We start from the raw sequence: 27,431 nt of genomic DNA on the forward strand, positions 1-27,431 counted from the left end.
CTGCCACTAGGCAGGCACTGAATTTTAACTCAATAATAGATGCATATGCCCCTAGTGGTAGCATGGAGAATTACAGCCCTTTATTACTTTATTTCCTGAATTGCATAGAGCAAGTGTTTCCCAACCTGTGTGCATTCAGCTGTTGCAAAACTACAACTCCCAGCATGCCCGGACAGCCGAAGGCTGTCCGGGCATGCTGGGAGTTGTGGTTTTGCAACAGCTGGAGGCACATGGGTTGGGAATCTCTGGCAAAGAGATAGGTAGTATGGCCTTATATCTGTGTCTGGAAAACCTCCATGTTGGTAACTAAATCCTTTACTATGATAATAAATAAATATATAATGATAAATAATAATAATAATAAAGATAATAAATACAGGTATTTTATAATAAATTTACTTAAAATATAATTTATTTTTTTTTTTTTTTTTTTTTATTTGTTTTTGATTTGTTCCACATACACTAAATAAAACAGTGCACTGGGTATGATAACTCTAAAATAACAACCTTATCATAAAACTAAATAATTGTCATTTTTTTGGGAATGGGCTATCACCCGACTCTATAGAGAGATTGGGATATTAGCATTCTGGTGGCGTATTCACCTGACAAAAATCGGCACCCAATGAATTCATCAACGTGTCCTTTTCTTCCCGTCCCTATAGAAGCGGATCAGCTGTATGTGTCAAGCCTCTGTAACCAGGGAACGACACAGACAGGAATCTGCAGCATTCCCTATAATGAAACACAACAGTCCCCCCTTCCCGCTCCCCCCCTCCCTCACAGCGTGCTCCCTCCCCCCCTCCCTCGCAGCACGCTCCCCATCTATTCAGCAAGCCATGCAGCGTACATACTGACAGCGGCGTCTAAACCAGCAGAGGATGCGAATAATCATTCCCGAATGGAGGGGGGAAAAAAGGTAGAGAAAAAAAAAGAGAGACCTACACTACCGTCTTACATTGCAGAGGGAATGCGTTCTGTGTCTCGGAGAGTTGATGTCACTCGGTGTTGACGACCTGTCGCCCTCTGCGGCAGACGCGTCGGAGATTATTGATGGTTGTCTCGAATGACAAGGGCTGACTCTGACAGCTAGAGGGAAAAGCAATAAGGAGAAGGAGCCGTGAATGTGTATGTTCCATGCATACGATTAGAAAAGCATAACATAAATCAATATGGAAGTTGAACGTGAAGCCTAAAACAGTGTTATTTTAGACACTGGCCCTGATTTACTAAGAGTGTTGTGTAGGTTTCTTTGTGGGTTTTAATTCCCTACAATTTTTTTTTTCCCCCACGGTATTTACTAAGGTTTCCCTACATTTTGCTTTTTTTTTTTTTTTTTTTTTTACACCTGCTCCGATCTGTCGGGTTTTCGTCAGCTCCAATCCACCACATTTTCTGTGGAAACCTTAGTAAATATGTTGGGTTTTTGTGAAAATGTCAGACCCCGCCCATTTTCTGTGAACACGCCCCCCTTTCCTGACGGCCAGGCCCCCATTTTCGGGTTCTCTCAGTAAAATGGGGAGTTATTCAGGGTTTTTTTTCAATTCTGGCGCAGACAGAATTTCTGTCGCACTGCGCCAGAATCCGGGTTTGCAATAGTAAATGAGGGCCACTGTGTAGACCGAAATACTCAAATTGAGATCAGAACTGTTCAGAGTGATAAATAAAAACTACATATATAAGGAAATACAGATTCTTTGGTAATCACTTATGGTCTATTCCAATTTTTGGGCACTCAATAACCTAGAATTCCATGCTGGGTGCCAGATGACTGAAATTCAAGATGAATCAAGGACCTTTAAATTTTTTTTTGCCAATTTCAGTACCGATATGGTTGATTGTAGTATGGATGAATTACTTATAAGTGGCTATTATTAAATATTTAAACAATTCAAAATATAGCCCAATGGGAGTGTACCAATTGGGAGTATACGGTCAGTGATAGGACACTGCATTGACAGACAACAAACATAACTAGAATGTCTGCTTGTAGACTGCAACACATAATACCTGCAATAGCTATTGTGTCTTCTCCAAGGAAGAATTGCCCTTAGGACTCTCTTACCAGCGGGAGAGCTTTAGAAACCAACTGTAAGGTTATGTTCACACTGCCGAATCTCCGCTCGCGGGAGCTGAATCTCGTCAGGCGGCGGTAGGATCGCGGGGCACTGCGCCGTCACGATTGATGGCTATGCAGTACTCGTGGAATTCTGCGCAAAGAATGAACATGTTCTTTCTTTGCACGCAACAATTTCAGCGGCGGACAATTGCACAGTGTGAACGGTTCTCGCGGAAGACCCATTCACACTGATCATAATGTTCACTGCACGGAATTCTACTTGCGGTATTCCGCAGTGTGAACGTACCCTAAAGGTATCTGAGACCCTGCTGTGTACAGAGGACGACCAAATACCAGCGCTTTCACACATCCAAGCATTTGGTATCTTATTATTCTAAACCAAGCAAGTCTTAATATAAAATGTCTGACAGATAAATTGTCTTTAAATAGCTTAGGGTGCCCCCGATCACACACCTTGTATATACCTCGTATATCTCCAGTTCTCCCATAGAAAGAGCATGGAGGGGGCGTGCCGACCACCAAAATCTTAAGAACTCCAGGGCACTGGGCAGAAAATTGTGGGGTTTCAGCAGACGGAGCCCTGCAAACAGACACTAATCCCCTATCCGGTGAATAGGAAATAAGAACAAAAGAACCAAAGTTCCCCTTTAAGTTCACACCCATCTGACTGATTCCCTAAATTGTCAGACAAATTATAAACCCTCATATCTGGGTAACAGAAGGACGTATCAACAAACTATAAAAAGATGTGTGATCAGGGGGCAGCCTAAGATATTTAGTAATATTTTTTGGGGGGTTGGCCACAGGTCCTTCTTAAAGGAGTACTGTAGTGCAGGAAAATGTATCCACTATTCAAAGCATAGAGGAAGAGTGCGTGATCGCGTGGGGAGGGGGCATGACAGCCACCGCTTTGTGTGGGGATCGACACAGCTCCGTTCCATGCAGGAGATCACCGGGGGGTTCCAGTGGTCAGACCCCTAGCTATCAGACAGTTATCCCGTATCATTTGAGATAGCAGTTAGTGAACACTTGTTCAGAGGTCAGACATCTCTCCTGATTTCACCTCATACATGAACGTGGAGGTAGGGTAGTTCCTGCCAGACAGCACTGGTTCCAGCTTATCTACCTGGGACGAAAGCATCAATCAGATAAAATCCAACATGCCCAATTCTTCGTTCCCCCAACATTATCTGTAGAAGGAGAATCGGAGTTTCCCCATATATGATAGATGGATGATGGGTGTAGACATGTCTTATGTATTTGGGGGCCTATTCTAGGTGGCACTCTGGAGGGGAGCTAATTTAGAAAGGAGCAGCAATGCCTATGCATGATCACTTGTCCACAGACATATGGTAGTGCCCAGTATTGTAAATAACATTGTTCGTGTGTTATATAGGGATCTGATTAAAAAATAAACTGTTAACTAAATTAAAAAAAATGTTTTTCTAACATTATGTTCTCTTTTTCACACATTAATTTTAAAGTAAGAAACAGAGTAAATATGCACCGGACTGTGGCTCTGGGAACCTGGCAGCTTCTCCTCTAATAACATATGCATATAATCAGGCAGAGCATACTTAACCAAATAGTTTATTCTCCGCTGGAATGTGGAAGCCGTGATTGATCGCCCCCAATAACTCCCTTGACTATGCAAGATCAATACTTGGAAACAAACCTTGCCGATCGGCAGTATGCTGCGGGTGCCCGTGGTACAGCGTTTGCTGGCTTTGACGGATGGCTGCCGTAAGCGGGAGATCCGCGTGCATTACCCACTCCTGGTTTCCATTTAAGACTGTTTCACCTGGCATTGCCAGTGAATGTCGCTTGGGTACATCTTTATTGAGGGTCGCTAAAGACTGCTTGGCCTACAAACAAGAGAAAAAACTTGATCATCATGTCCAAGAACTTAGAAATAGATAAAAGGAACACATAAACACAAGGGGAAAAAAAATGAACAAATTAAGGAAGACAGCACACAAAGAAGGTTAACCTGGTGGTCTAGGAGTAAAGTGGTGTTGAGTGTAATTCACTTGGTGAACAACCTAACCACAGTCTGTGCTGGATCATGTCTATATTGATTGCGTTACTTACCTGACTAAAGTAATGCTCGGAAGACCCAACAATAACTGGTGGTTAAACCCAAGTCTACAGTCAAGTATAGATTACCTAAGACTGTCCCAGATGGTTGTCCTTTTTTTTTTACTTAACCAAGACTATGGTACTGATTTACTATTGTAAATCCAACATGTCTTGCGGGGTTGTGCACCAGATTCTGGCACACTGTGCCCGAATTTGCACAAGAATAAAAAAAAAACTAACTCGCCATTTTACTGTGAAAACCCGCCAGACTGTGTTGCCGTGGCCGGCGGAGGGGGTGGGGAGGGGTTTGGATTGGGGGGGGGGGGGGGGGGTCTCGGGGAGAGTGGTCACCGAAAAGGGGGCATGTCCCTCACTTTTTCACAAAATCCCAACATATTTACTAAGGTTTCCACAGAAAATGTAGGGGACTTGAGCTGAGGAAAACTCTACAGATCAGAGCAGGTGTAAAACAAAAAAAAACAAACAAAAAAAAAGCAAAATGTAGGGAAACATTAGTAAACACTGTGGAAAACAATTGTAGGGTATTAAAACCCACAAAGAAAGCTACATAACACTCTTTAGTAGATCAGGGCCTAAGAGAGTGTTGGGTCTTAGAAATACTAACATTTTGGAAATGCTGCTATTATAGTTAAGCAAAAATTTGAAAAACAAAAAAACATTACGTTGTAGATCTGATCGGCGTACACAAGGTGTGTGACAATGGGGCAATTGCTAACGTCTAGAAGGAAGGAGGAAAGAAATATAGATTCATATTTGGCCTCCGATTCCACATTCATGGCCACCAGTCCCAACCCTAAGCATATAGGTGGAGAGTTATCAAAACATGTCCAGAGACAAAGTCGCCCATAGCAACCAATCAGATCACTTCTTTCATTTTGCAGAGGCCTTGTTAAAAATGAAAGAAGCGATCTGATTGGTTGCTATGGGCAACCGCACCACTCTTCCTCTACACAGGTTTTGATAAATCTCCCCTACACTGTATATATTTCCACTATAAAGGCAACTTTGTTTTTTCCATACCCAGGTCTTTTCTATCACAATTGTGTAGAGATTATTGGGTTAAACCATCCCATACCTGGGATTTATAGTGACTTGTATTCAGGGCTCTCAGTTTGACATTTCAGATCTTCAAGGCCAAATCTCCTGTCTTTACCAAAGTTGTACCAGAGTCCGTCTGCATCTACAGCCGATTGACAATATAGGGTACTGGGTTTGGTATTTGTCAGGCAAAAGATCAGATGTGTAAAGTGTGATAAAGGTTTCATAAGATTCACTAAATGGATTTACCTTGACACCTACAACAAAAACCTCCCAGTGTTAGTGTTTCTGGTAAATAATAATCTCCAAGTAATAGGATCTTAAAACCACATAGTGTAGCTGCAATGATGCATTAATGCCACTAGAAGGTAAACTCGTAAAGGAGAAGTGCTGGGCCCTGAGCCAATGTTTTTAGTTTACTAAGAATTTGGGGAATTCCTCATCAGTTTCCAGCTGTCCTCTGTGCACCAAAAGAAGTCCCAAAGGTCTTCTACATTCCCAGCTGCCAAAAGACAAAAGTTTTATGGTTGCTTTCTCAATCCTCCTGAAGGTCAAGAAAGATTTCATTCCACTTCAGTTTCCACAAACTTGGATATATATATGACACCAAGTAAAAAATATAATACACAGAGGATACAGTTCAACTAATAAAAGCTACAAGTATATCCAGAAAAAAGCGCATTCATCTTCCAAATAAAAGAGGGTAACTGCTCCGGCAGTCGATTTATGGGTTATATCTTAAGACCTTCATCCTTTATTTTTGAACAGGCTTTAAATAACCTGTGATCAACAGCCACCCAGTTTCATGAGAAAATAAAAAGTTCTGACACTTTTGTTTATGGATAAAGATTAAGGGCAGTTGCTGTAGATCTTAGAAAGTTTGGGAGCAAGAAAAGAAAATCCAAGAATAGATAAAGAAGGGAAGAATGATTTATGAAGTTCCCTCAGAGGAAGGAAAGATAAAATTAATAGAGGCTCCAAGCAGTGAAGGGAAGGAAGGATAGAGGTTCTCAGAAGAGAAGGGAAGGAAGGAAGGATAGAGGTTCTCAGAAGAGAAGGGAAGGAAGGAAGGATAGAGGTTCTCAGAAGGGAAGAGAAGGAAGGAAGGATAGAGGTTCTCAGAAGAGAAGGGAAGGAAGGAAGGATAGAGGTTCTCAGAAGGGAAGAGAAGGAAGGAAGGATAGAGGTTCTCAGAAGAGAAGGGAAGGAAGGAAGGATAGAGGTTCTCAGAAGGGAAGAGAAGGAAGGAAGGATAGAGGTTCTCAGAAGAGAAGGGAAGGAAGGAAGGATAGAGGTTCTCAGAAGGGAAGAGAAGGAAGGAAGGATAGAGGTTCTCAGAAGGGAAGCGAAGGAAGGAAGGATAGAGGTTCTCAGAAGAGAAGGGAAGGAAGGAAGGATAGAGGTTCTCAGAAGAGAAGGGAAGGAAGGAAGGATAGAGGTTCTCAGAAGAGAAGGGAAGGAAGGAAGGATAGAGGTTCTCAGAAGAGAAGGGAAGGAAGGAAGGATAGAGGTTCTCAGAAGAGAAGGGAAGGAAGGAAGGATAGAGGTCCTCAGAAGAGAAGGGAAGGAAGGAAGGATAGAGGTTCTCAGAAGAGAAGGGAAGGAAGGATAGAGGTTCTCAGAAGAGAAGGGAAGGAAGGAAGGATAGAGGTCCTCAGAAGAGAAGGGAAGGAAGGAAGGATAGAGGTTCTCAGAAGAGAAGGGAAGGAAGGAAGGATAGAGGTCCTCAGAAGAGAAGGGAAGGAAGGAAGGATAGAGGTTCTCAGAAGAGAAGGGAAGGAAGGATAGAGGTTCTCAGAAGAGAAGGGAAGGAAGGATAGAGGTTCTCAGAAGAGAAGGGAAGGAAGGATAGAGGTTCTCAGAAGAGAAGGGAAGGAAGGATAGAGGTTCTCGGAAGAGAAGGGAGGATAGAGGTTCTCGGAAGAGAAGGGAGGATAGAGGTTCTCAGAAGAGAAGGAAGGATAGCGGGTCTCAGAAGAGAAGGGAAGGAAGAAAGGATAGAGGTTCTCGAAAGAGATGGGAGGATAGAGGTTCTCAAAAGAGAAGGGAAGGAAGGAACGATCCATCGATGAAGGTAGAGAAAGGAAGGAAAGAACAATAGATGGAGGTCTTCAGTAGGGAAGGAAAGAACAATAGATGGAAGTTCTCAGAAGAGAAAGGAAGGAAAAAACTATGGATGAAAGTCCTTAGAAGAGAAAGGAAGAAAAGAATGATGGACTGAGGTTTGTATAAAAAGTAATGGAGGTGCCCAACAGAGAAAGAAAGAACAATGGATGGAGGTTCCCTGCAGAGAAGGAAAGTAAAGAACGATCGATAGAGGTTCCCTATAAAGGAGGAACGTAAAGAACAACGGATGGAGGTTCCCAACAGGAATGGGAATTAAAGAATGATCAATGGAGGTTTCTGGTTGAAGGAAAGAATGATAGGAGGCTCCTACCCAAAAAAAAGGAGAAAGAAAAGGAGGAAAGCTAGAAAGAAGGCAGCAAAGACGTACGAAAACACGATACCCAGGTTAGAAGGGAAGGATAGATGGAAGGTCTTAGCTAGGAAGTAAATAAAGGAAGAATGGGGGTCCCCAGCTGAGGGAAGAGGGAAAGAGAGTTTTGTGGTTTTCTTGGGGGTTTAGTGGTCCTTATGACCCACCTAACTATGATCTGCATTTGTGGACTGTCTATACAGACAGAAACATCTCCAGGACTGGTCTGGAACTCACATATATTGCATTTTCTCAGCTTTTATCTAACAAAAACCACAAATAATACAACATGTCAAAAATAAATACAGAACTATTCCTTTACTGGAAGCAGCTGCTTCTCTGTGGGAACCCGGCAGCATTTCATTATACCAGTCACTGCTTCCAAAGTGCAAATTAGAACAGACCATCGGGGAGAATTTTATTTGAGCAAAGTGTTTAAAAAAACAGCAACGTTTCGTTCCCACTGGGATATTTATCAAGACATTTACTAAGGGGATCTTATTCAGACGCAGTTATTTACGTGGTCTCATTTGTCTTGACATAATGTTTACAGCTTATTTACAATAACAGGCTCTGAGTGCAGGTAGACTCCGTAATTGCCCCCAGTGGGGCTGTAAAACTCTGATCTGCCCATTATCCTGCACATATTGGGGAAATATTGGTGTCATTTGTGTTTTCTTTGCTCATCGCGTCTTAAGAAAAAGTGACAGTTTCAGTCCAGCACTTGTCTAAACGGTCTTCACAGTCACTTAGAGAAAAGAGACCAGATGGCCAGGTACAACGATGCATTACCCATCATGACAATGTTTGCCAAACACAAGTCTTTCATTATAAGCCCTCCGGTCCAAGTTGGCCATATACAGTATAGGTAGTCATATTGTAGACTTTAGGTGTAACTTATATGAAGAAGCTCAATACATGAATATGGCAGAACCCAGATGGCTGACATACTTTAGGGCCAAAACAGAAGCCCGAGGTAAAAAAGAACATATGAATGTCTCCTTTATCTGAATGAAGGTGTTGTTCAGGATTAGAAAAATATGGCTGCTTTCTTCTACAAACAACACCACACTTATCCACAGGATATGTGCGGTATTGCAGCTCAGCACGACTTTCAATAGAGCCTATCTGCAAAGCCAAACTCAGCCTATGGACAGGCGGGTGCTGTTTATCCAATTCTAGACACCCCCATAATACTTTATTTATAACCATGCCAAAAACAAGGACTGGGGCAAGTCTTTAGTCCGTAAAAGACTTCCTACTAAGCAGGCAATGGTAAAATTTGCACGCATTCATCACCAGTCACACTCCATTTTTGATCACTGTATTCATTGCTTTCACTATGCTAGATCCATAATGGCATTGGGCACCGCATCAAGATCATTGCGTAGTCTTTTTATGGGAAAGGTGACTATTACTCCAAAGAAAAACAGCAATGAAACTGCAGTGACTGGGCTACACAATACACTTAACCCCAAGGAAGAAACACCAATCACAAAGAGATACAAAAATATGATAAATTTTATTAGCGAAACACATATATAAAAAGGGCACTAGAGAGGACTAACAAAGGAACTGATGGTGGTAACAGCAGAGCAGCAATCGACAAATGCAGGAAACAGTGTCAGAGCTGTGTAACGGTATATAAGTACCTAAAACCGCAATCTCAGAATAGGCAAATTAGCAATAAGATTGACAAGAAAGAGAGAAGTTAAAGGCAACACAAAGTACCATGAAGACACAATGCCTGTACAAAAAAGGAAAACCCTGCATAAAACCGCAAGGGAAGATGAAGTACCTGTCATGTCCTCTGCCTCTGCCAACTACCCACATATCCAAACATACATTTCGCACTTGGCTTCCTCAGGGGGCACCCCTGAGATTGTTGATTAAGGAACATATACTGTTCTACAGTGATGAGACAGTTACCTGCATAAGTCGATTGCTGTTCTGCTGTTACCACCATCCATTCTTATGCTAGAACAGTCTAGTACCTTTTAACCAAATTTTTATATATTTTTTGCAAACAAAATTTGTCATATTTTTGTATCTCTTTGTGATTGGTGCTTCATCTTTGGGGTTAAATGAGAATGTGACAAGGGAAGGGTAACTTGCTGATCCCTGTAGTGGGAGCCACACAATTCACAATACTAAGGGGGGCCGTATCCTTTCTGCAGTTTCTCCTCTTAGCGTTGCTTCCATCCAGGTACGGTGCAAAATAGTGTTGCCCAGTCCCATTAAAATGAATGGGGCCCGAGTTATAGTACAAACACATTTAATTCCCAAAAGGTTGCAAAAGGTAATACAACCTACACACACATCTACCTAGCTATCTAGTCATGTGACTTGTACCCAATATTACCTTCCCCAGGTCTTTTTTTTTTATTGCTGTTTATGTTGTGCTACATAAAAACCACATATGAAAAATGTGTTCCGTATGACATTGGTTTCCAATGGGCTGTACTGGGACGTGCAGGTGATCTTCTGCTTCTCGTTCTCCGTAGCCTCATTAAAGCAGATTGTTTATTGATAATGTTTGGCCACAAATTAAGCAGATTACAGGAGGAGACAATCCCGCTTGTGTTCCTCCTAATAACAAGATTAAGTTTAAGACTCTATTTAGGATTAATTGACTTAAGCTGCATGAAGATCTGTAGCGGCAGTCGGCCCGTCACAGCCGGTATAATGTTATAAAGGGCCAGGTGCGGTGAAAAGTCTCTTTGAGAGGAAAATCCAACGTTGCATTAGGAAAGTGGTCTTCTAGAGGGTGGCCTTATGAAGGACAATGACCGGTATACAAAGCATATGATGGAAGTGAAAACATGTTACGGGATGGGCCACAATGCTATGATAAGCAAGATACAGGCATAACATGGTTTGCCAGCGCTTGGGGCGAAGCAAGTCTTAAAACTGTGGACCTCCAGATGTTGCAAAACTTCAACCGGGAGTTTTAGATTTGCAACATATGGAGGTCCACAGTTTGGTGACCATTGCCCTAAACCGAGCAGTGAACAAGTCCAGTGGGTAACTTGTAGCACATTACAGAACATGGCCGTAGTCGGATACAGTCTCTTTGTGACCACAGTAACAATACACTTGCTATAAATTTAAAGAGTACCTGTCACCAAATAAAACTTTTAATATAGTGTTTCCTTGTGTAATTAGCAGACACTTTCCCATTCACTTGCTTTTAAAATTATCAACATAAATAGGTTTAAAATTGAATCTAAAAAACAGTCGCTAGGTGGCTCTGTTCTGTTCCTTGCCAAAAATGTATACAGTGAGTTTGGTCTCCTCCCGGTCTGGCAGGAGTCCGAACTCAGGAAGTGCTTCTCTGCATGGAGCTTGATTGACAGCTGCACAGAAAAGGAGAGCTCCACAGATTATCACAGAAAGCTGCACAGACTGAAACCTGCAGGAGAGCCTGCAGGAGAGCCACAGACTGGAACACGCACAGAGCCTGAGGTCTTCCATTCATCACAGCACTGCAACCATGTGAGGGCAGAAGTGGTCCCCCAGCAGGCTTCAGTGATGTCATGCCAGCTGGGAAACGCCCACTTTCTCCTCCTGGGAAATTGCACTATGTGAGCAAGAAGAAAGGTAAGATACACAGCTTTTTAAAGCTCAATTTATTTATTTTTTTAAGGGCAGGTGGTGTGTTAGGGGTAGTTAGGGAACATAGCCTGAGTTAGTTTAGAACAGTTTATTTGGTGACAGGTACTTTTTAAATAGCAGTCCTGTGACTAAAGGGAACAAGCCCAGCTGCTTGTGTTAGGGACCTATTACACAGGGTGACAGGTAATAGGGTTAGCGATCAGCCGGTAAACAATCATTGGCCGCACATCTCCCTGTATAATAGAAGGTGAGCAGACGATGGCCAGTTGCAGCCAAGAGACCTTTTCGCCAGACGCTCGAGCCGTTAATAGGCTCTGTAAATATGCGCCAATCTACTAGATCGATGATTGCTTACTACAGGGCCAAGGGCTGTCTATCAGAGGCTTTGCTTTGGCTAGAGAGTGTTAGAGCACAAAGCTAAGACAGGATATACAGACGCAGCAGCCACCAACATGACTGGAGACGAGCTACTCCATTTCCATGGCGCGCTATGGCGACTGCAAGAACTACGAACAGGATTAGGAACTCCCGTCTATCGCTGGACTCCCTGCTCGTGTACGGTAGTGAACAATGTTGCAAACACTGTACGCATCGCTGCTCAATTCACATCAACCAGGAGTGATGGAGAACCCTGAGCTGGCGAAAGTACAGTATGTACAGATGAAGTATTTTTTTTATTTTTATGTACAGTGGTCCTTCGACATACGATGGCTCCGACATACGACGGTTTCAACATACGATGGCCTCTCTGAGGCCATTGTATGTTGAAAGCAGCATCGGCATATGATGCTTCTGTGTCGGGGCCATCCTGGAAAATGACGGTTCTCCGGCGACTGCTGCAGCTGCCGCCGGACTGTTTGAACTGCCCCGTAGACGGTGCTCCACACTGACCTGTCACCAGCCCTATGTAGCAGAGCCGGCTGCTGCTGGGAGCGGGGGACATAAAGGACGTGTCTGCTAACACACACTACAACCTGGCCTCCTAGACCCCAATAAGTAGGTCGTAAGGCAAGAGCTCCCTCCAGGCCGCTGGCACAGTTGTATTCGGTGGAGGCAGCGGTTGCCTTGGAGAGGAGTCAGAGGAGGGAGCGGGTAGTAGTGGGTTGGATGGCGGCGCAATCTTAATCAACCCATGGAGGATGAGAGCTGCGCCTGCACGCACAGAGCCCCGGCAGGCACTGGCAGCAATAAGCAGAAAAGTGAGTAGCTGTCAAAAGGGAATGAGGATGGGGTGTCGGCATTCCTGCCGGGCGCAGCCAGCAACTTCATGGATCAGGATGCTGCTGTCCTTATTTACACCTGTCCACTGGTATCTATACATGTACATTGTATATACTTCAGGGGCTCTGGAACCAATTACCAGGTTTCCATAGAGCTATGGACTCAACATACAATATTAATTGGTTCCAGGAGGACCATTGTATGTTGTGGCACTGTATGGAAAGGGTGGTGTACAGAATGGAACCGATGTGTGTGCCGACCTTCTCCTACTGACAAAGCCTGTCTGTGGCAGGCCCTATATATAGAGCCCAGATTTCATGGATGAATACAGTACATAGGTACTACAGGGAACTGTATGAACCATCTAATATTGGCTCATTCAAGTCTCCTGACACAAGACATAGGTAGTCTCCAGCAGTCTTGTGATCATTTTTGCATTCTCTTTTTTCCGTGCCCCCTGTAGAATATTGGGCTCAGAAAAAGCACCCCCTACTGCCCTGCCTAAGCTATGCCACTGTATCGAAAGAATAGTGATTTACGAGTGCGCTTGTAAAAGGAGTTGTAAAGCACCTGCTTGACTGCTTCTCCATTCACTGTCTATCGCAATAGCTTTAGCTGCAAGTCCAAGGAACTGGGCACAGTATTGAGTTGCGGCAACCCCTTTCTATATGTTCACCTAGGGTACATGACCATAGGGCTCTGTCTGGCATGGCGGCATTTCATTCTACATTTCTATCAGCCTTTTCCCTCTTCTGGACTGTATTGTATTTCTCCTCACCATAACCTTTCCCTCCCTTCTCCGTCGCTGCTATCCAATATGACCGCTAAATGACAAATCACATAAAATAATAATCCGACTTAAGACTCCACATAAACTGAACAACCACTTTGTACACTCGTTCAATAAAACCTTAAAACACATTACACATCCCCCAGAGCCCCGCGCGCCTCCACTTCTATCAAAACGCTTCTGTGATATTTCGCAGGCGACAATTTTAACCCTCTATTCAATCATGTCAGCATCATACGCTGTTCTCGGTACTAGATCAAGAGGATGCCACATGCCAAACGTTCAGCGTCCCAGAGGGATTGTGCAGTTTTGGGATGGTCCGGGAAAAAAGAAAAAAAAAAACTAGGTCAGTTTTACATAAAACGGTTAATCTAGCCCCTCAGACGATCTGGATTCATTTAATGTTGGTGTGGGCGGCAAAGGAGTTTTTGATGTTTAAAGCTGCCGTAGATGTAGCTTTCAAAGCCTGTGAAGGATAATAGCCGTCTGGTGAAGATATTGATTCTGGCCACAAGAGGGAGCATCAATCTTGGAGATACGGCATGCATTATGGATGAGGGTGTCTGATAGTAGCAACTTGTGGAAGAAAACAAACAAAATAAAAAAAGATCACAGGCTGGACCGAAAATATAATGCAACACAATGATAAGAAGCACTGGGAGACGGCTGTGATGGGAGATCTCTCATAGCTTTACAGCATAAAACTACTACTCTGGAATAAATAGAAGCACACTGTCATGCATCACATCCTAGGCACCACTATGAATAAAAGTCAGTTACAATAAAATAAAAAAAGAGTGTGTGTGTGTGTATATCTATCTAAAATAACATGAAAGTGACTAAAGTAACAATACATTTAAATTTAATAGGGCACTCTCATTAAAAAATATTTTTGCTGTTGCACTCCTTCTGGTAAATAAAAAATATTTTTTATGTACCAAATCAGGAAATGCTGAGGGGGGTGTGTGTGCAGCCTTAGCCAATCACAGCTCATCTCACACACTGAACTGCTCTGGGCTGTGTGTAGCAGAATGAGGGAGGAAGTTCTCCCCTGTACAGCTTCAGATGATGTCACGCCTGCTGGGGAACGCCCCCTCCCAGTCTGTGAATCTGACTGAGACTGAGCAGAAAATACAAAGCAATATCAAGGTAGAAAACTAAACGATAATAAAAATAAAGGCAGTGGGTGGTTTATCATGATGGAGGCAGTGAACTGGGAGGATTATACAATTTAACAAGACCATGAGAAAAAACAGACATTGCATGTGAATTGTGATTAAACCGAATCATTTTAGAAAACAAAATAATGACACTGTCCTGAACAGAAATTATGGTCCCTGAACTAAATACATGCATGATGCTGCTAGACATCTTATCCCCTGTATTTCTCACAGAAAAGGATTGCAGTAACACATGTTTTGCTATACACATGTTTATTCCCTTTGTGTATACTGGAACTAAACCAAAAAAGGAGGAAAAATGCAAATTGGAAATAATGTCACCAAACTCCAAAAATGGTCTGGACAAAATTATTGGCACCCTTAACTTAATATTTGGTTGCACACCCTTTGGAAAAAATAACTGAAATCAGTCGCTTCCTATAACAATCAATAAGCTTCTTACACCTCTCAGCCGGAATGTTGGACCACTCTTCTTTGCAAACTGCTCCAGGTCTCTCTTATTGGAAGGCGCCTTTTCCCAACAGCAATTTTAAGATCTCTCCACAGGTGTTCAATGGGATTTAGATCTGGACTCATCGCTGACCACTTCAGCCTGTTTTGCTGCCTCTGGCACTGGATGCCTTGCACACATTCAAGGCACCCAGTGCCAGAGGCAGCAAAACAGACCCAAAACATCATTGAACCTCCACCATATTTCACTGTAGGTATGGTGTTCTTTTCTTTGTAGGCCTCATTCTGTTTCTGGTAAACAGTAGAATGATGTGCTTTACCAAAAAGCTCTATCTTGGTCTCATCTGTCCACAAGACGTTTTCCCAGAAGGATTTTGGCTTACTCAAGTTCATTTTGGCAAAAATGTTGTCTTACTTTTTTATGTCTCTGTGTCAGCAGTGGGGTCCTCCTGGGTCTCCTGCCATAGCGTTTCATTTCATTTAAATGTTGACAGTTCGCGCTGACACTGATGCTCCCTGAGCCTGCAGGACAGCTTGAATATCTTTGGAACTTGTTTGGGGCTGCTTATCCACCATCTGCACTATCCTGCGTTGACACTTTTCATCAATTTTTCTCTTTCGTCCATGCCCAGGGAGATTAGCTACAGTGCCATGGGTTGCAAACCTCTTGATAATGTTGCACAATGTGGACAAAGGCAAATCTAGATCTCTGGAGATGGACTTGTAACCTTGAGATTGTTGATATTTTTCCACAATTTTGGTTCTCAAGTCCAAAGACAGTTCTCTTCTCTTTCTGTTGTCCATGCTCAGTGTGGCACACACAAACACACAATGCAAAGACTAAGTGAACTTCTCTCCTTTTTATCTGCTTTCAGGTGTAATTTTTATATTGCCCACACCTGTTACTTGCCCTATGTGAGTTTAAAGGGGTACTCCGGTGAAAACCTTTTTTCTTTTAAATCAACTGGCTCTGGAAAGTTAAACAGATTTTACATTACTTCTATTAAAAAATCTTCATCCTTCCTGTATTTATTAGCTGCTGAATACTACAGAGGAAATTATTTTCTTTTTGGAATGTTCTCTGATGACATCACGAGCACAGTGCTCTCTGCTGTTGTTATTATAATAATAATAAGTCTGAATTTATTTATTGTTGTCCTTAGTGGGATTTGAACCCAAGGCCCCAGCACTGCAAGGCAGCAGTGCTAACCACTAAGCTGCCCTTAGCATACATCTGCTATGCACAGTTGCTAAAATGGACAGAGATGTCAGCAGAGAGCACTGTGCTTGTGATGTCATCAGTGTTCCAAAAAGAAAGGAATTTCCTCTGTAGCATTGAGCAGCTAATAAGTACTGGAAGGATTAAGATTTTTTAAATAAGTAATTTACAAATATGTTTAACTTTCTGGCACCAGTTGATTTAAAAGAAAAAAGGTTTTCACCGGAGTACCCCTTTAAAGGAGCATCACATGCTTGAAAAAATCTTATTTTTCCACAATTTTGAAAGGGTGCCAATAATGTTGTCCAGCCCATTTTTGGAGTTTGGGGACATTATGTCCAATTTGCTTTTTTTCCTCCCTTTTTTGGTTTTGTTCCAATACACACAAGGGGAATAAACATGTGTTTAGCAAAACATGTGTTACTGCAATCCTTTTCTGTGAGAAATACTTCATTTTCCTGAACATTTTCAGGGTTGCCAACATTTACGGCCATGACTGTAGGTTACACATGGCTGCTTTAGGGTTATAAAAAGCATGCACTTGGAGCGCACAGCTGCGCAAATGTAAATGGTACTTGCACCATATAGGTTCCACATGGCTGCTTTAGAGTTATATAGAGCATATATAGAGCACACACTTTAAGCACAAAGCTTTGCAAATGCAAAGTTTTGTAAAAATGTCTGTGCAGAGCTCATGACGGGAGAGGGAAGGAAAGGAGCTCATCATGCTCCTGGAGAAACGCCCCCAGCCTACAAAAAAGGTGCAAACAAAACTGAGCATAGTAATACACAGATCAAAAAGTATTTTACATATTAGCCATTGGCTGTCCGGGCATGCTGGCATATGTAGTTTTGCAACAGCGGACGGTCCACAGTATGGAGAGCACTGTTTTATAGTTTTTTCACCAAATGTACAGACAGTCATGTGACTTTTTAGAAATCTGGTACACGTGTATTTTATTAGATTTGTCCTCACGAAGGTAATAGGATTTGTTGTAAGAGGGTAGCACTGTATATCTCCTCTTGCAGCTTCAGAATACCGGGGACTGAATTTTGGAACAGATTTGCTTGTTTCAGTCCATTTACTTACAGATGCTTTAAAACTCATCAGTCTGAAGACAAACTTATTTTTTAAATTTTTTTGTAAATGCATTTTGTTTGATTTACAACGTTGAAGGAATTTTTAGTAGTCACCCATTTACAAACAGTACAATAAGATTATAAGGGACATCAGTCAGAGGTGTGTGTATATATGAGGCCAGTTTTCATTTCTAGCAATTGCGCGTAATGAGTGTTCACATTAGAGTTCGTCCACATATCAGGTAGGGGATGGGTACAACAGACCCTTATGTGGTGTCCTGCTGTCCCATCAGGCAGGACATTAGCCCCATGGTACTACCTGAAGGACGCATGCAGTATCTCTTCAGAGGGGACATCTGGAGTTAATGCCTGGCACACACTTAGATATGCAAACAAGCCACTGAGCACATGGGCATCTGCAGGAAAGGGGGGGGGGGGGGGGGGAGGAGCATCGGCACCTTACTCCTACCCGGCTGCTGTGTTGTCTCCTGTGATAGGAAACCGTAATTGCATCCTCTCATATTGTTTGCTGGGGGCAGTCCTCCCCTCCTGTGTTCATTACATGGAAGATAAGATGTCTACTCCCATTTATCTTTGACAGGCAGGAGAATGCCTCTCTTTCTAAGATCTACCCCATACCATTCTCTCCCAATCTCTCCTACCTCTCCCAATCTCTCCCACCTCTCCCAATCTCTCCCACCACTCCCACCTCTCCCAATCTCTCCCACCTCTCCCAATCTCTCCCACCTCTCCCAATCTCTCCCACCTCTACCAATCTCTCCCACCTCTACCAATCTCTCCCACCTCTACCAATCTCTCCCACCTCTCCCAATCTCTCCCACCTCTACCAATCTCTCCCACCTCTACCAATCTCTCCCACCTCTACCAATCTCTCCCACCTCTACCAATCTCTCCCACCTCTACCAATCTCTCCCACCTCTACCAATCTCTCCCACCTCTACCAATCTCTCTCACCTATTTCATATTTTTCTATCTGCCTACCCAATATATCAATCTATCGACCTACCTATCCATCCATCCATCCAGACACCAGAGTACAGGAATGCCCAGGAAGAGACTGGGTCCCAGGTTTGGAGATCACAGGATGTCTATGCAGTCCCACCGTCTCCCTAATCAGGAACTTATAACCCTATTTTAAAGTACTGGAATACCCCATAAAAGTTATGGCCTCCCCTGGAATAATTTCTGCGGATGCCCGTGCCTCAGTGTTCTAAAAATCTAGAATGAAGTAAGTAGTTAATTGAGATTTGACAGAGTTCTGCAGTCTGTTTAGTCTTATGCCAGCTTGAATAAATTGCATTTTTTAGGCTTTGATTTAATTCTTGCCTGGCATCTATATACCTCTCCTCTGTTCCGTCCACATGTTACCAACCCTTTGATTTCCATCAGTGTGTTAACAATTGTGTGAAAATTGCAGAGGATAAGGTGCATGTGTTAGCCATAACAATTGTGCAGGTTGATCCAATGAAAAAAAAAAAACAAGTGACAAACAAATTAAAAAAAGAAAAAAAAAAGTGCACAAAAAAATTGGATTGAAAAAAAAAAAGAACAGGAAAAAAAAAAAAAAGAAGAGGTGTTTTCCCTAAGAACTTTAGTCTTACCGCTATCCCTCTTGAGGAGGGCTCCTTTTCAATGTAGTGATCAAAAACACGATATTCCTTTCTCTGGGCAACACACTTTGTTATCTGGAGAAACAGGTCACAAGCATGATAATCTAACTGGGATATACTTCAATCTAAGCCACAAGATGGGGGATGGGAGAGCAGAGTTAGGAGACATGTCGAATGCATTGATAGGGACAAACAGAAGATATATACTTATATTACTCTATTGTGAGAAGTAATTTTATATTTAAGGAGGTGAGGACCAAAATTTTACTGTGCAGGAAGCTTATGAAGGTCGTCTTCACCCAGTCCTGGCAACCACCTTGGGTGTTAGAGCAGACTAGGTTCTAGACGGAATCGGTCCTCATTTTCAAGCTGCCTGAACCACATTTCATTGTGCCAGTCCATATAGGCTTTTCCCTACCACGTTGGCCTTGATTGATAGATCTCTCTGTTTGGGCATAGGGATAGATGTATTAATCAAGGCTAGTGAGATAGGCATGAGGACCTGTGGTTCAGGCAGCATGAAGTGACAACAGGTTCCCATTAAAGGGCATTTACCTTGTTCTCTGGAAATGACCCTTGGAACTATATTAAAGAAGTGACTCCAAGCAGCGTCTGACTGGGGTTTCATGGGCCCACTATACAACCATATGATTCTCAGGGACCTATTCCATCTATACAGAACATGTGGTGTCCACTTGAAATTGCATTGTAGTCTTTGTTGTTATCATTGCGCATACAGGACATTTCAGCAATAAGCAGATTTCTGAATCAAGCCATAAGGAACAGACCCAGGGGCAATATATTTTTGGACCATTGGTGCTAAAGCTGGCTATACACATAAAATAGCCCACAGCTCTTTATTTTCTTCCTCACCCCCCTGCCCACCCCACACCCACCCATTAAAGAAAAACTTTCTGTGTACTGCTAAGAGCTACAGACACTGCTGGAGCGCGGTTAGGGAATAAAAGCAAGCTCCACCTTTGTGGAGCTTATAAAAAACATTTTTCATTACATTTCTTAGCCAAGAGTCAAGGAGGCGGAGCCAAGATGATCGAGTGGGCCCAAGAAACCCTATCATGCCTCCTTGTTATCCTTTACCTTCCAGCCCCTGCTTGATACATCGTACAAGGTCTGGCTTACAATGAAGGAGGGGCTGGAAGGTAAAGGGAAGCGAGGAGTCACGCTAGGCTGTGGGACTTGACACTTGACGGAGAAATAAACAGGCAATCTTGTAAGTTTGACAAGCACCATCCCCTCCAGGAAAGGTACAGTTTGCTTCTATACCCTAACAGCTATCCAACAGTACATATAGCTCTTCACAGCAAATACAGGTGACAGATTCCCTTTATTTCTTGGCTAAGTGTTCATGTGTTTTAATTGCAGAGAAAGCCGCAGACAGACATCATTGGCAAAGGCTAAATACCTGCAAAACAAACCGATGAGATGGTTAAAATCCAAAATGCCTGACCTGGCTCTCTCTGTTCGGGGAGAGTCAGGAGGTCACCATAGACTGTCAGTCGGCCCTTCCGAAATCTGAAGGTTTGGTCAACACATGTCCTATGGGTATAGCCAGCTGAAGTCCAAAATCTATGTTTACATTTCAAAAATCCACTGCAGACTTTAAGCCCTGTAAGTGAATTTAGGTTTGCTTCAGACAGTAATTGGAATAAATGGTCCAGTGATGCGTTCAATGTCTGTTCACTCCCAATAATTGACCTGTCTGAAGGGTCTTTGTAATGATCGGGGATCAATCTATTGAGTGGTTCTCACATCAGGCAGCTATCTGCTCATGTATAAGGAGCATTAGCTGGATGCTAATAGTTAATATATAAAGAACTTTTTGGAAGAGATTAGTAGATGAGCTTACCTGGTGGATAAATGTACAATTAGCAGAAGCATGCAAATGACAGTGTAATAGGACAAATCATTGAGGCAAAATGTGCCCAAACTAGAGAGTGTAGACTGATCCACTTTAAAAATATTTACAAAATTACAACCCGGATGTAATTCTAGTTAATTTAGGACTTGGTGATGATGACTGACAGGATGCTGTACAACATTCACAGACTTTTAACCATGTAGAAAATAATCAGAAGGCAAAGTAATTACATGGATAATTGCGTGAAATGTCGCTTTACTATGAACCAACTGAGCGCCAATTATCGAGGAGTTAATGTGGGTCCCTATAAAACATTCTGATTAAGATCTCAGCAAAAATGGCTTCTCTGGGAACACGGATTTCCAAGCTAACCTCAACCATTTTATCTGAAAGGTATGTGCCGGAAGCAACTACCAGACTATTGGAAAGGCCCTACAATACTGTACAGCACTGGAGGAATTGTATACTCTTAAGGGTGGTGGTAGTGTTAGCAAGGAGTTCATAGTGTAAAACTTTAAAGGGGTAACCTGATGGGATTTATTTTTTATTTTATTAAAGGGGCCAACGGGAAAAAATAAATAAAAGAAAAGCGTGACTTGACCAATCCCGTTTCACTGCCATCAGCGGGTCCCAGGTGATCTCCATTTATCGGTCCTGTCTAGTCACACAGGAAATGCCCACTCACCCAACCATTGGCCAAAAGGGCAATTCCAGCTGTGTTGAGAAGGGACCAGAGAGTGGTGATCAGTGTGGTCCTGCTTAGGAATATGCTGAAATAAGTTTTAGAGATTGGTCAAGCTTAGCCATAGAAGTAAGAAGGGTAAGCAGATCAGAGAATGTTCAAATATATGCAGTACTGAGGATCGGAGAATCAGTCTACCGACTCAAACCGTAGAAGTGATAAATTGGATTCAATTGTAAATCTCCAGACTTAGGAGAATGATTAAAACCATTTACAATAAGGAACACTATAAAATGCCTATTCCATAAGTCGATTTGATGACTACCTTTCCATGGTTGTATAAGTGTAGGAGGTAACCAAACACCTTACATGGTGGGTAATGCATACTTGAGAATGACGTCCACAGCTCATACACTTACTAACATGATCTATGTGGTGAAGTGTATTAGAGATTAGCATTGAGGTCCAAGATATCAGCCCATGTATGTATGCAAGTGCAAATGTACCATAGAGTCAGGCCAGATGGCTGCTATAGGGCCCTAGGGGAGAATTGTCCTAATATCGGATGGTCCCTTTTCCTTAGTGTGAACCTTTCTAATATTCCTCTATCCAGAAGAACTGAACTGTTAGCAAACAACAATATCATCAGATACAAAAAGGGTCGTGGAAAAAGTGTAAAGAAGGACTCAAGAAGAGAGCTATTCAGTCTTGAATAGCAAAATCACTAACTAATTTCGGGTTTAGGGACTCTCTCTTCTGTGTACAGCACCGTGTTATCTCTAAACAAAATGATCCTTTCTATACTGCAAAACACTTGGAAAATCTGGACTTTAAAGGGGTACTCTGCCCCTAGACATCTTGTCCCCTATCCAGAACGCTGGGTGTGGACAGTGGCGTTGTGACATCAAAGCCATGCCCCTTGTGATGTCACGCCACGCCCCCTAATGAAAGTCTATGGGAGGAGGCATGGCAGCCATCACGCCCCCTCCCATAGACTTACATTGAGGGGTTGGTCATGATGTTACGACCCCATCGCCCACTCCAAGCATTCAGAACAAAATGTTCTGAAGGCTAAAGCAGCAGAGTTCCCCTTTAAGGCTTTTTTTTTTTTTTTTTTTATATAAATGTGATCGATCCCACTGATAGGATCCCAAGAGCTGGGGCCATTTATGAACTGTAAAAAGTCTCAACACTGATTTTCATTGAGAGATCATGCACAAGTTATTACCTGTCAAAGGGAATTATGGAATCCAAGAAGGTCAACAATTTAACCTTTGTGACCTTCTGACTAACAAAATATTTCTCTAAATAGAAAATCCCTTTAAGAGGCCATAGACTGTTAATCAGTGACCTCGTAATCCCTTAACTGGTGAGGCTATGACAGATTTCTCCAGGATACAACAAAAAAGGTCAAATGACAAGCCCCTACTAGAATACATTTTCTACATAAGAAAAAGAAAAAAAAATGCTGTAACCATTTATCTATTACAGTCAAAATATTTTCAAAGTTGTTCATAGGAAACCACCAATCACGTTTCCATCCGATTGGATGTCATGGCTCTATGTAGGACCAATCATGTTTGGATGTCATGGCTCTATGTAGGACCAATCATGTTTGGATGTCATGGCTCTATGTAGGACTTATCTGAGAAGTCAGGAATGATCCCGCACCCGCTGCAATGTGGCTCTCCATTGGTAACAGTGTTGAAGGATATGGGTGACTGGGTGTTGGGAAGAAGTGCGCTGCATCTCTCTGTAAATGGCTGACAGCAGTACGTAAGGGTCAGAAGTGAATATATTTTATATCTCACCATTGCAAGCTCAGCTTCAAGCTCTTTGATCCGATTGTCCTTCAAGTCCAACTGCGACCGAAGAGAACTGGCATGGTCTGTTGCTTCCTTGGCCTGGCGCCGCAGCTCCCACTTTTCTCGCTCTAAAAGATCTTTTTCTTTTGCTAAAACCTTGACTGCGTCTTCACTTTCCTAAAAGTAAAGAAAAAGAGATGACATGTAGGTGCTATTTACTACAACATGTAAAACGTCTATTTTAGTACTAGGGCTAAAGGGAAGTTTGTGGGGGTTCAACAAGAGGCTTATAAGAAAAGTTGCGAGTGAAACCTTATTGAGACAACCATGCAAAAGGGCAGTAAAAAATGGCCTTCCAGGTAGGGGGCTTCTCAATAGGGAGGCCAATAGATACAGAAAATTGATGAGGTGTTTGTCTTCTCAAAGAGGTGGGTCCCCTGGACTGGTTTACTAGTAACCTCCTTTAAAGGGGTACTCCACTGCCCCAGTGTTTGGAACATTGTGTTCTGAACGCTTAAAGCAGGCGGCGGGGGGTTGTGACGTCACAACCACGCCCCTTGTGATGTCACATGACACCCCCTCAAAGCAAGTCTATGGGAGGGGGTGTGGCTTCCGCCACGCTCCCTCCCATAGACTTGCCATGAGGGGGGGGGGGGGTGTGATGTCACGACCCCAGCCTTCTGCACCCAGCATTTTACACTAACGCTGGGTGCTGCACAGAGATCACAGGGGTCCCAGCAGAGGGACCCCTGTGATTAGAAATCTTATCCCCTATACTTTAGATAGGGGATAAGATGTCTAGGGGCTGAGTACCCCTTTAAGGGTCCAGAACCTTGGTGGTACGGCTACCTCTCTACACCCCAATAGTTACACCCTTCGGTCTGAACCTCGGCCCCTTATGATCAGCTGAATGAAAGGGGCCATTCATATATCTTTATATATTCTACCAATTCTACATGTCAGCAAAGATGATGAAAGTCGACATCTTTGGATTAGATAACAATAAGGAAGAACAACATATAAAGATTGTATAGGTTTTAGGTTTAGTATCTCTGATTTTTCCCCCTTTACATTTACCCATTAAATAGACATTGATCTCCAAAATGAATTTAGATACAGATAAGACACAGAAAATCGGATCGTAGGAAATGAGGAAGAAAATGTGCAGATTCCAGATGCGGTGCAAACAATTTCGAGACCTGTAGGCTCCCTATATCGGCTCATTTGGTTTCAGACAGTTCATAGAGGCGACGGGCTCCTGGGTATACAGCGTTACAACATTACTTGTCTCTCTTTCATTAAGTGGCGCAGGAAGAATGAATGAGATTGTGCTTTCAATTACACTGCCGGGCTTCAGCGAGTGATCTCAGTTACTTTATAGACAATGACCGGCTTCAAATTGACCATGTTCGAACCATCAATAATAGAAAAAAAAAAAAGCTATGCACATCGCGTTTCATATTAATTCTCCCCGCCCCCGCTTCTGAACGATCTACCAGTTAAGCTCAATATGCTGCATGGAGAGAGTGAATTCTCCCAGACTAGCTAATAAACAAAATGTGTGGCCTCTGTATAGAAACCACTTGTGTAGAGGCGAGCGACACATCCAGGAGGCGGCTATGCAGTGTGCCGAACTAATATTCAGAAAATACAGACTATCAGTGCCCTAATACCGATAATATCATTGAGGCGTGAGGCAATTACAGACAAACATTGTCGATTTCAGGTGCAAAATGGGACTGTGAAAAGCGTTGGCAGTCAATTCCATGGCAATTATGAGAATGAAACTATGGCATTTGGGCTTCTTAGAGAAAAAAAAAAAAAACTAAGCCAGCTAGCAGGGCAGCAAGAGGCTAGATTTTCAGACACGCTGAATATACTGATCACATTCCATGTTTCATGTCTTTAGTATTAGTCATTAAAGTGTGAGAAATCTGCACAGTTTTTAGTTCCAAAACTTTCCAATTGTATTGATAATGTCTCTGCACGATCAATATGCTGGGCACCTAATGCATACGTGCAAGAATTAATTTCAGGGAGAAATATTTTTTTTTATAAAAATAAAAATCCAGCAAGCAATGTTACATTTCCCCTATAGAGGCCGCTGTAGAGGAAATGTATATCTGACTCGAAGTGATCACCAGGGGTTTTCAAAAGTATAACCACGACTACTTCTAAATGATACAATGCTGTCCCCATGCACGGGGGGAACTTACTGGTTTATTTTCTAAGAAACAGTCATGGCCGTAAATGTTGGCACCCCTGACATTTTTGAAAAGAAAATTAAGGTTTTCTCACAGAAAAGGATTGCAGTAACATATGTTTTGCTATACACATGTTTATTCCCTTTATGTGTATTGGAACTAAACCAAAAAAGGATAAATAGCTAAATGGACATAATGTCACCAAACTGCAAAAATGGGCTGGACAAAATTATTGGCACCCTTAACTTAATATTTAGTTGCACACCCTTTGGAAAAAAAAAAAGTGAAATCAGTGGCTTCCGATAACCATCAATAAGCTTCTTACACCTCTCAGCCGGAATATTGGACCACTCTTCCTTTGCAAACTGCTCCAGGTCTCTCTTATTGGAAGGCGCCTTTTCCCAACAGCAATTTTAAGATCTCTCCATATGTGTTCAATGGGATTTAGTTCTGGACTCATTGCTGCCACTTCAGAACTCTCCAGCGCTTTGCTGCCATCCATTTCTGGGTGCTTTTTGATGTATGTTTGGGGGTCACTGTCCTGCTGGAAGACCCAAGATCTCGGACACAAACCCAGTTTTCTAACACTGGGCTGTACAGTGCGACCCAGTGCCAGAGGCAGCAAAACAACCCCAAAACATAATTGAACCTCCACCATATTTCACTGTAGGTACTATGTTCTTTTCTTTGTAGGCCTCATTCCGTTTTCGTGCTTTACCAAACAGCTCTATCTTGGTCTCATCTGTCCACAAGACGTTTTCCCAGAAGGATTTTGGCTTACTCAAGTTCATTTTGGCAAAATGTAGTCTTGCTTTTTTATGTCTCTGTGTCAGCAGTGGGGTCCTCCTGAGTCTCCTGCCATAGCAATTAATTTCATTTAAATATGGATGGATAGTTCGCACTGACACTGATGCTTCCTGAGCCTGCAGGACAGCTTGAATATCTTTGGAACTTGTTTGGGGCTGCTTAACCACCATCCGGACTATCCTGCGTTGACACCTTTCATCAATTTTTCTCTTCCGTCCAAGCCCAGGGAGATTAGCTACAGTGCCATGGGTTGCAAACGTCTTGATAATGTTGCGCACTGTGGACAAAGCCAAATGTAGATCTCTGGAGATGGACTTGTAACCTTGAGATTGTTGATATTTTCCCACAATTTTGGTTCTCAAGTCCTCAGACAGTCGTCTTCTCCTCTTTCTGTTGTTCATGCTTAGTGTGGCACACAAAGACACACAATCCAAAGACTAAGTGAACTTCTCACCTTTTTATCTGCAGTAAGGTGTGATTTTTATATTGCCCACACCTGTTACTTGCCAATAATTTTGTCCAGACCATTTTTGGAGTTTGGTGACATTATGTCCAATTTGCTTTTTTTCCTCCCTTTTTTGGTTTAGTTCCAATACACACAAAGGGAATAAACATGTGTATAGCAAAACAGGTGAGTTTAAAGGAGCAATCCTTTTCAGTGAGAAATACTTAATTTTCTTGAAAAATTTCCGGGATGCCAACATTAATGGCCATGACTTGCTTCCCTAAAATGCCTAAATAGGACAAGTCAACTAGATTAGGGTAAGGCGATCCCTACTGGAACCACATCTCCATCTCAAGACAAGATGGGCAGGTGCCTGTCTGACAAGCGTTTCCTCACTTTGTGTAGGAGAAGTGGTTTGACATTAGAGATTGCTTCCAGCTCCCTTTTTTGACAAAATTTAAGTCCATAAATTGGATGAGGTGCCTTATAACTTGGTTTTTCTCATTACATAAATCCCATGGGACATCCTGTTAATGCACACTCTTTCCTATAAGACTATAGTGAAAGACATGAGAGACAGCACTCTAGTGGCCTGTTCCGGTTGCCCGACCTCACACCGCCTGTACTTGTCATGCTTCCACTGCGTGAATAAAGCGTTACCCTGGATGGTGAGTGTCGACTCTCATGTCTTTCATCATCGTTGGATATTACTGCTATCTAGGCTGAGC

The 27,431-nt window shown here is 42.6% G+C and overlaps 1 protein-coding gene across 5 annotated transcripts in view; it reads right to left on the bottom strand.

The window, feature by feature from the left end:
* KAZN (kazrin, periplakin interacting protein) overlaps window positions 1–27,431 on the bottom strand; it is a 563,135-nt gene that overhangs the window by 6,756 nt on the left and 528,948 nt on the right. For 2 of the 5 annotated variants that reach the window (XM_056544093.1, XM_056544097.1), the window contains 4 exons: window positions 23,254–23,424; window positions 18,873–18,956; window positions 3,756–3,945; window positions 959–1,089 (listed from right to left, as the gene is read on the bottom strand). In XM_056544093.1, the coding sequence (XP_056400068.1) occupies window positions 959–1,089; window positions 3,756–3,945; window positions 18,873–18,956; window positions 23,254–23,424 (576 nt within the window). Of the gene's footprint in view, window positions 1–945; window positions 1,090–3,755; window positions 3,946–18,872; window positions 18,957–23,253; window positions 23,425–27,431 lie in introns of all 5 variants that reach the window. The other 3 variants (XM_056544095.1, XM_056544096.1, XM_056544094.1) reach the window with 3 other exon arrangements.

The sequence above is a fragment of the Hyla sarda genome, chromosome 10 (genome assembly GCF_029499605.1).
Source record: "Hyla sarda isolate aHylSar1 chromosome 10, aHylSar1.hap1, whole genome shotgun sequence".
Classification (NCBI taxonomy): domain Eukaryota; kingdom Metazoa; phylum Chordata; class Amphibia; order Anura; family Hylidae; genus Hyla; species Hyla sarda.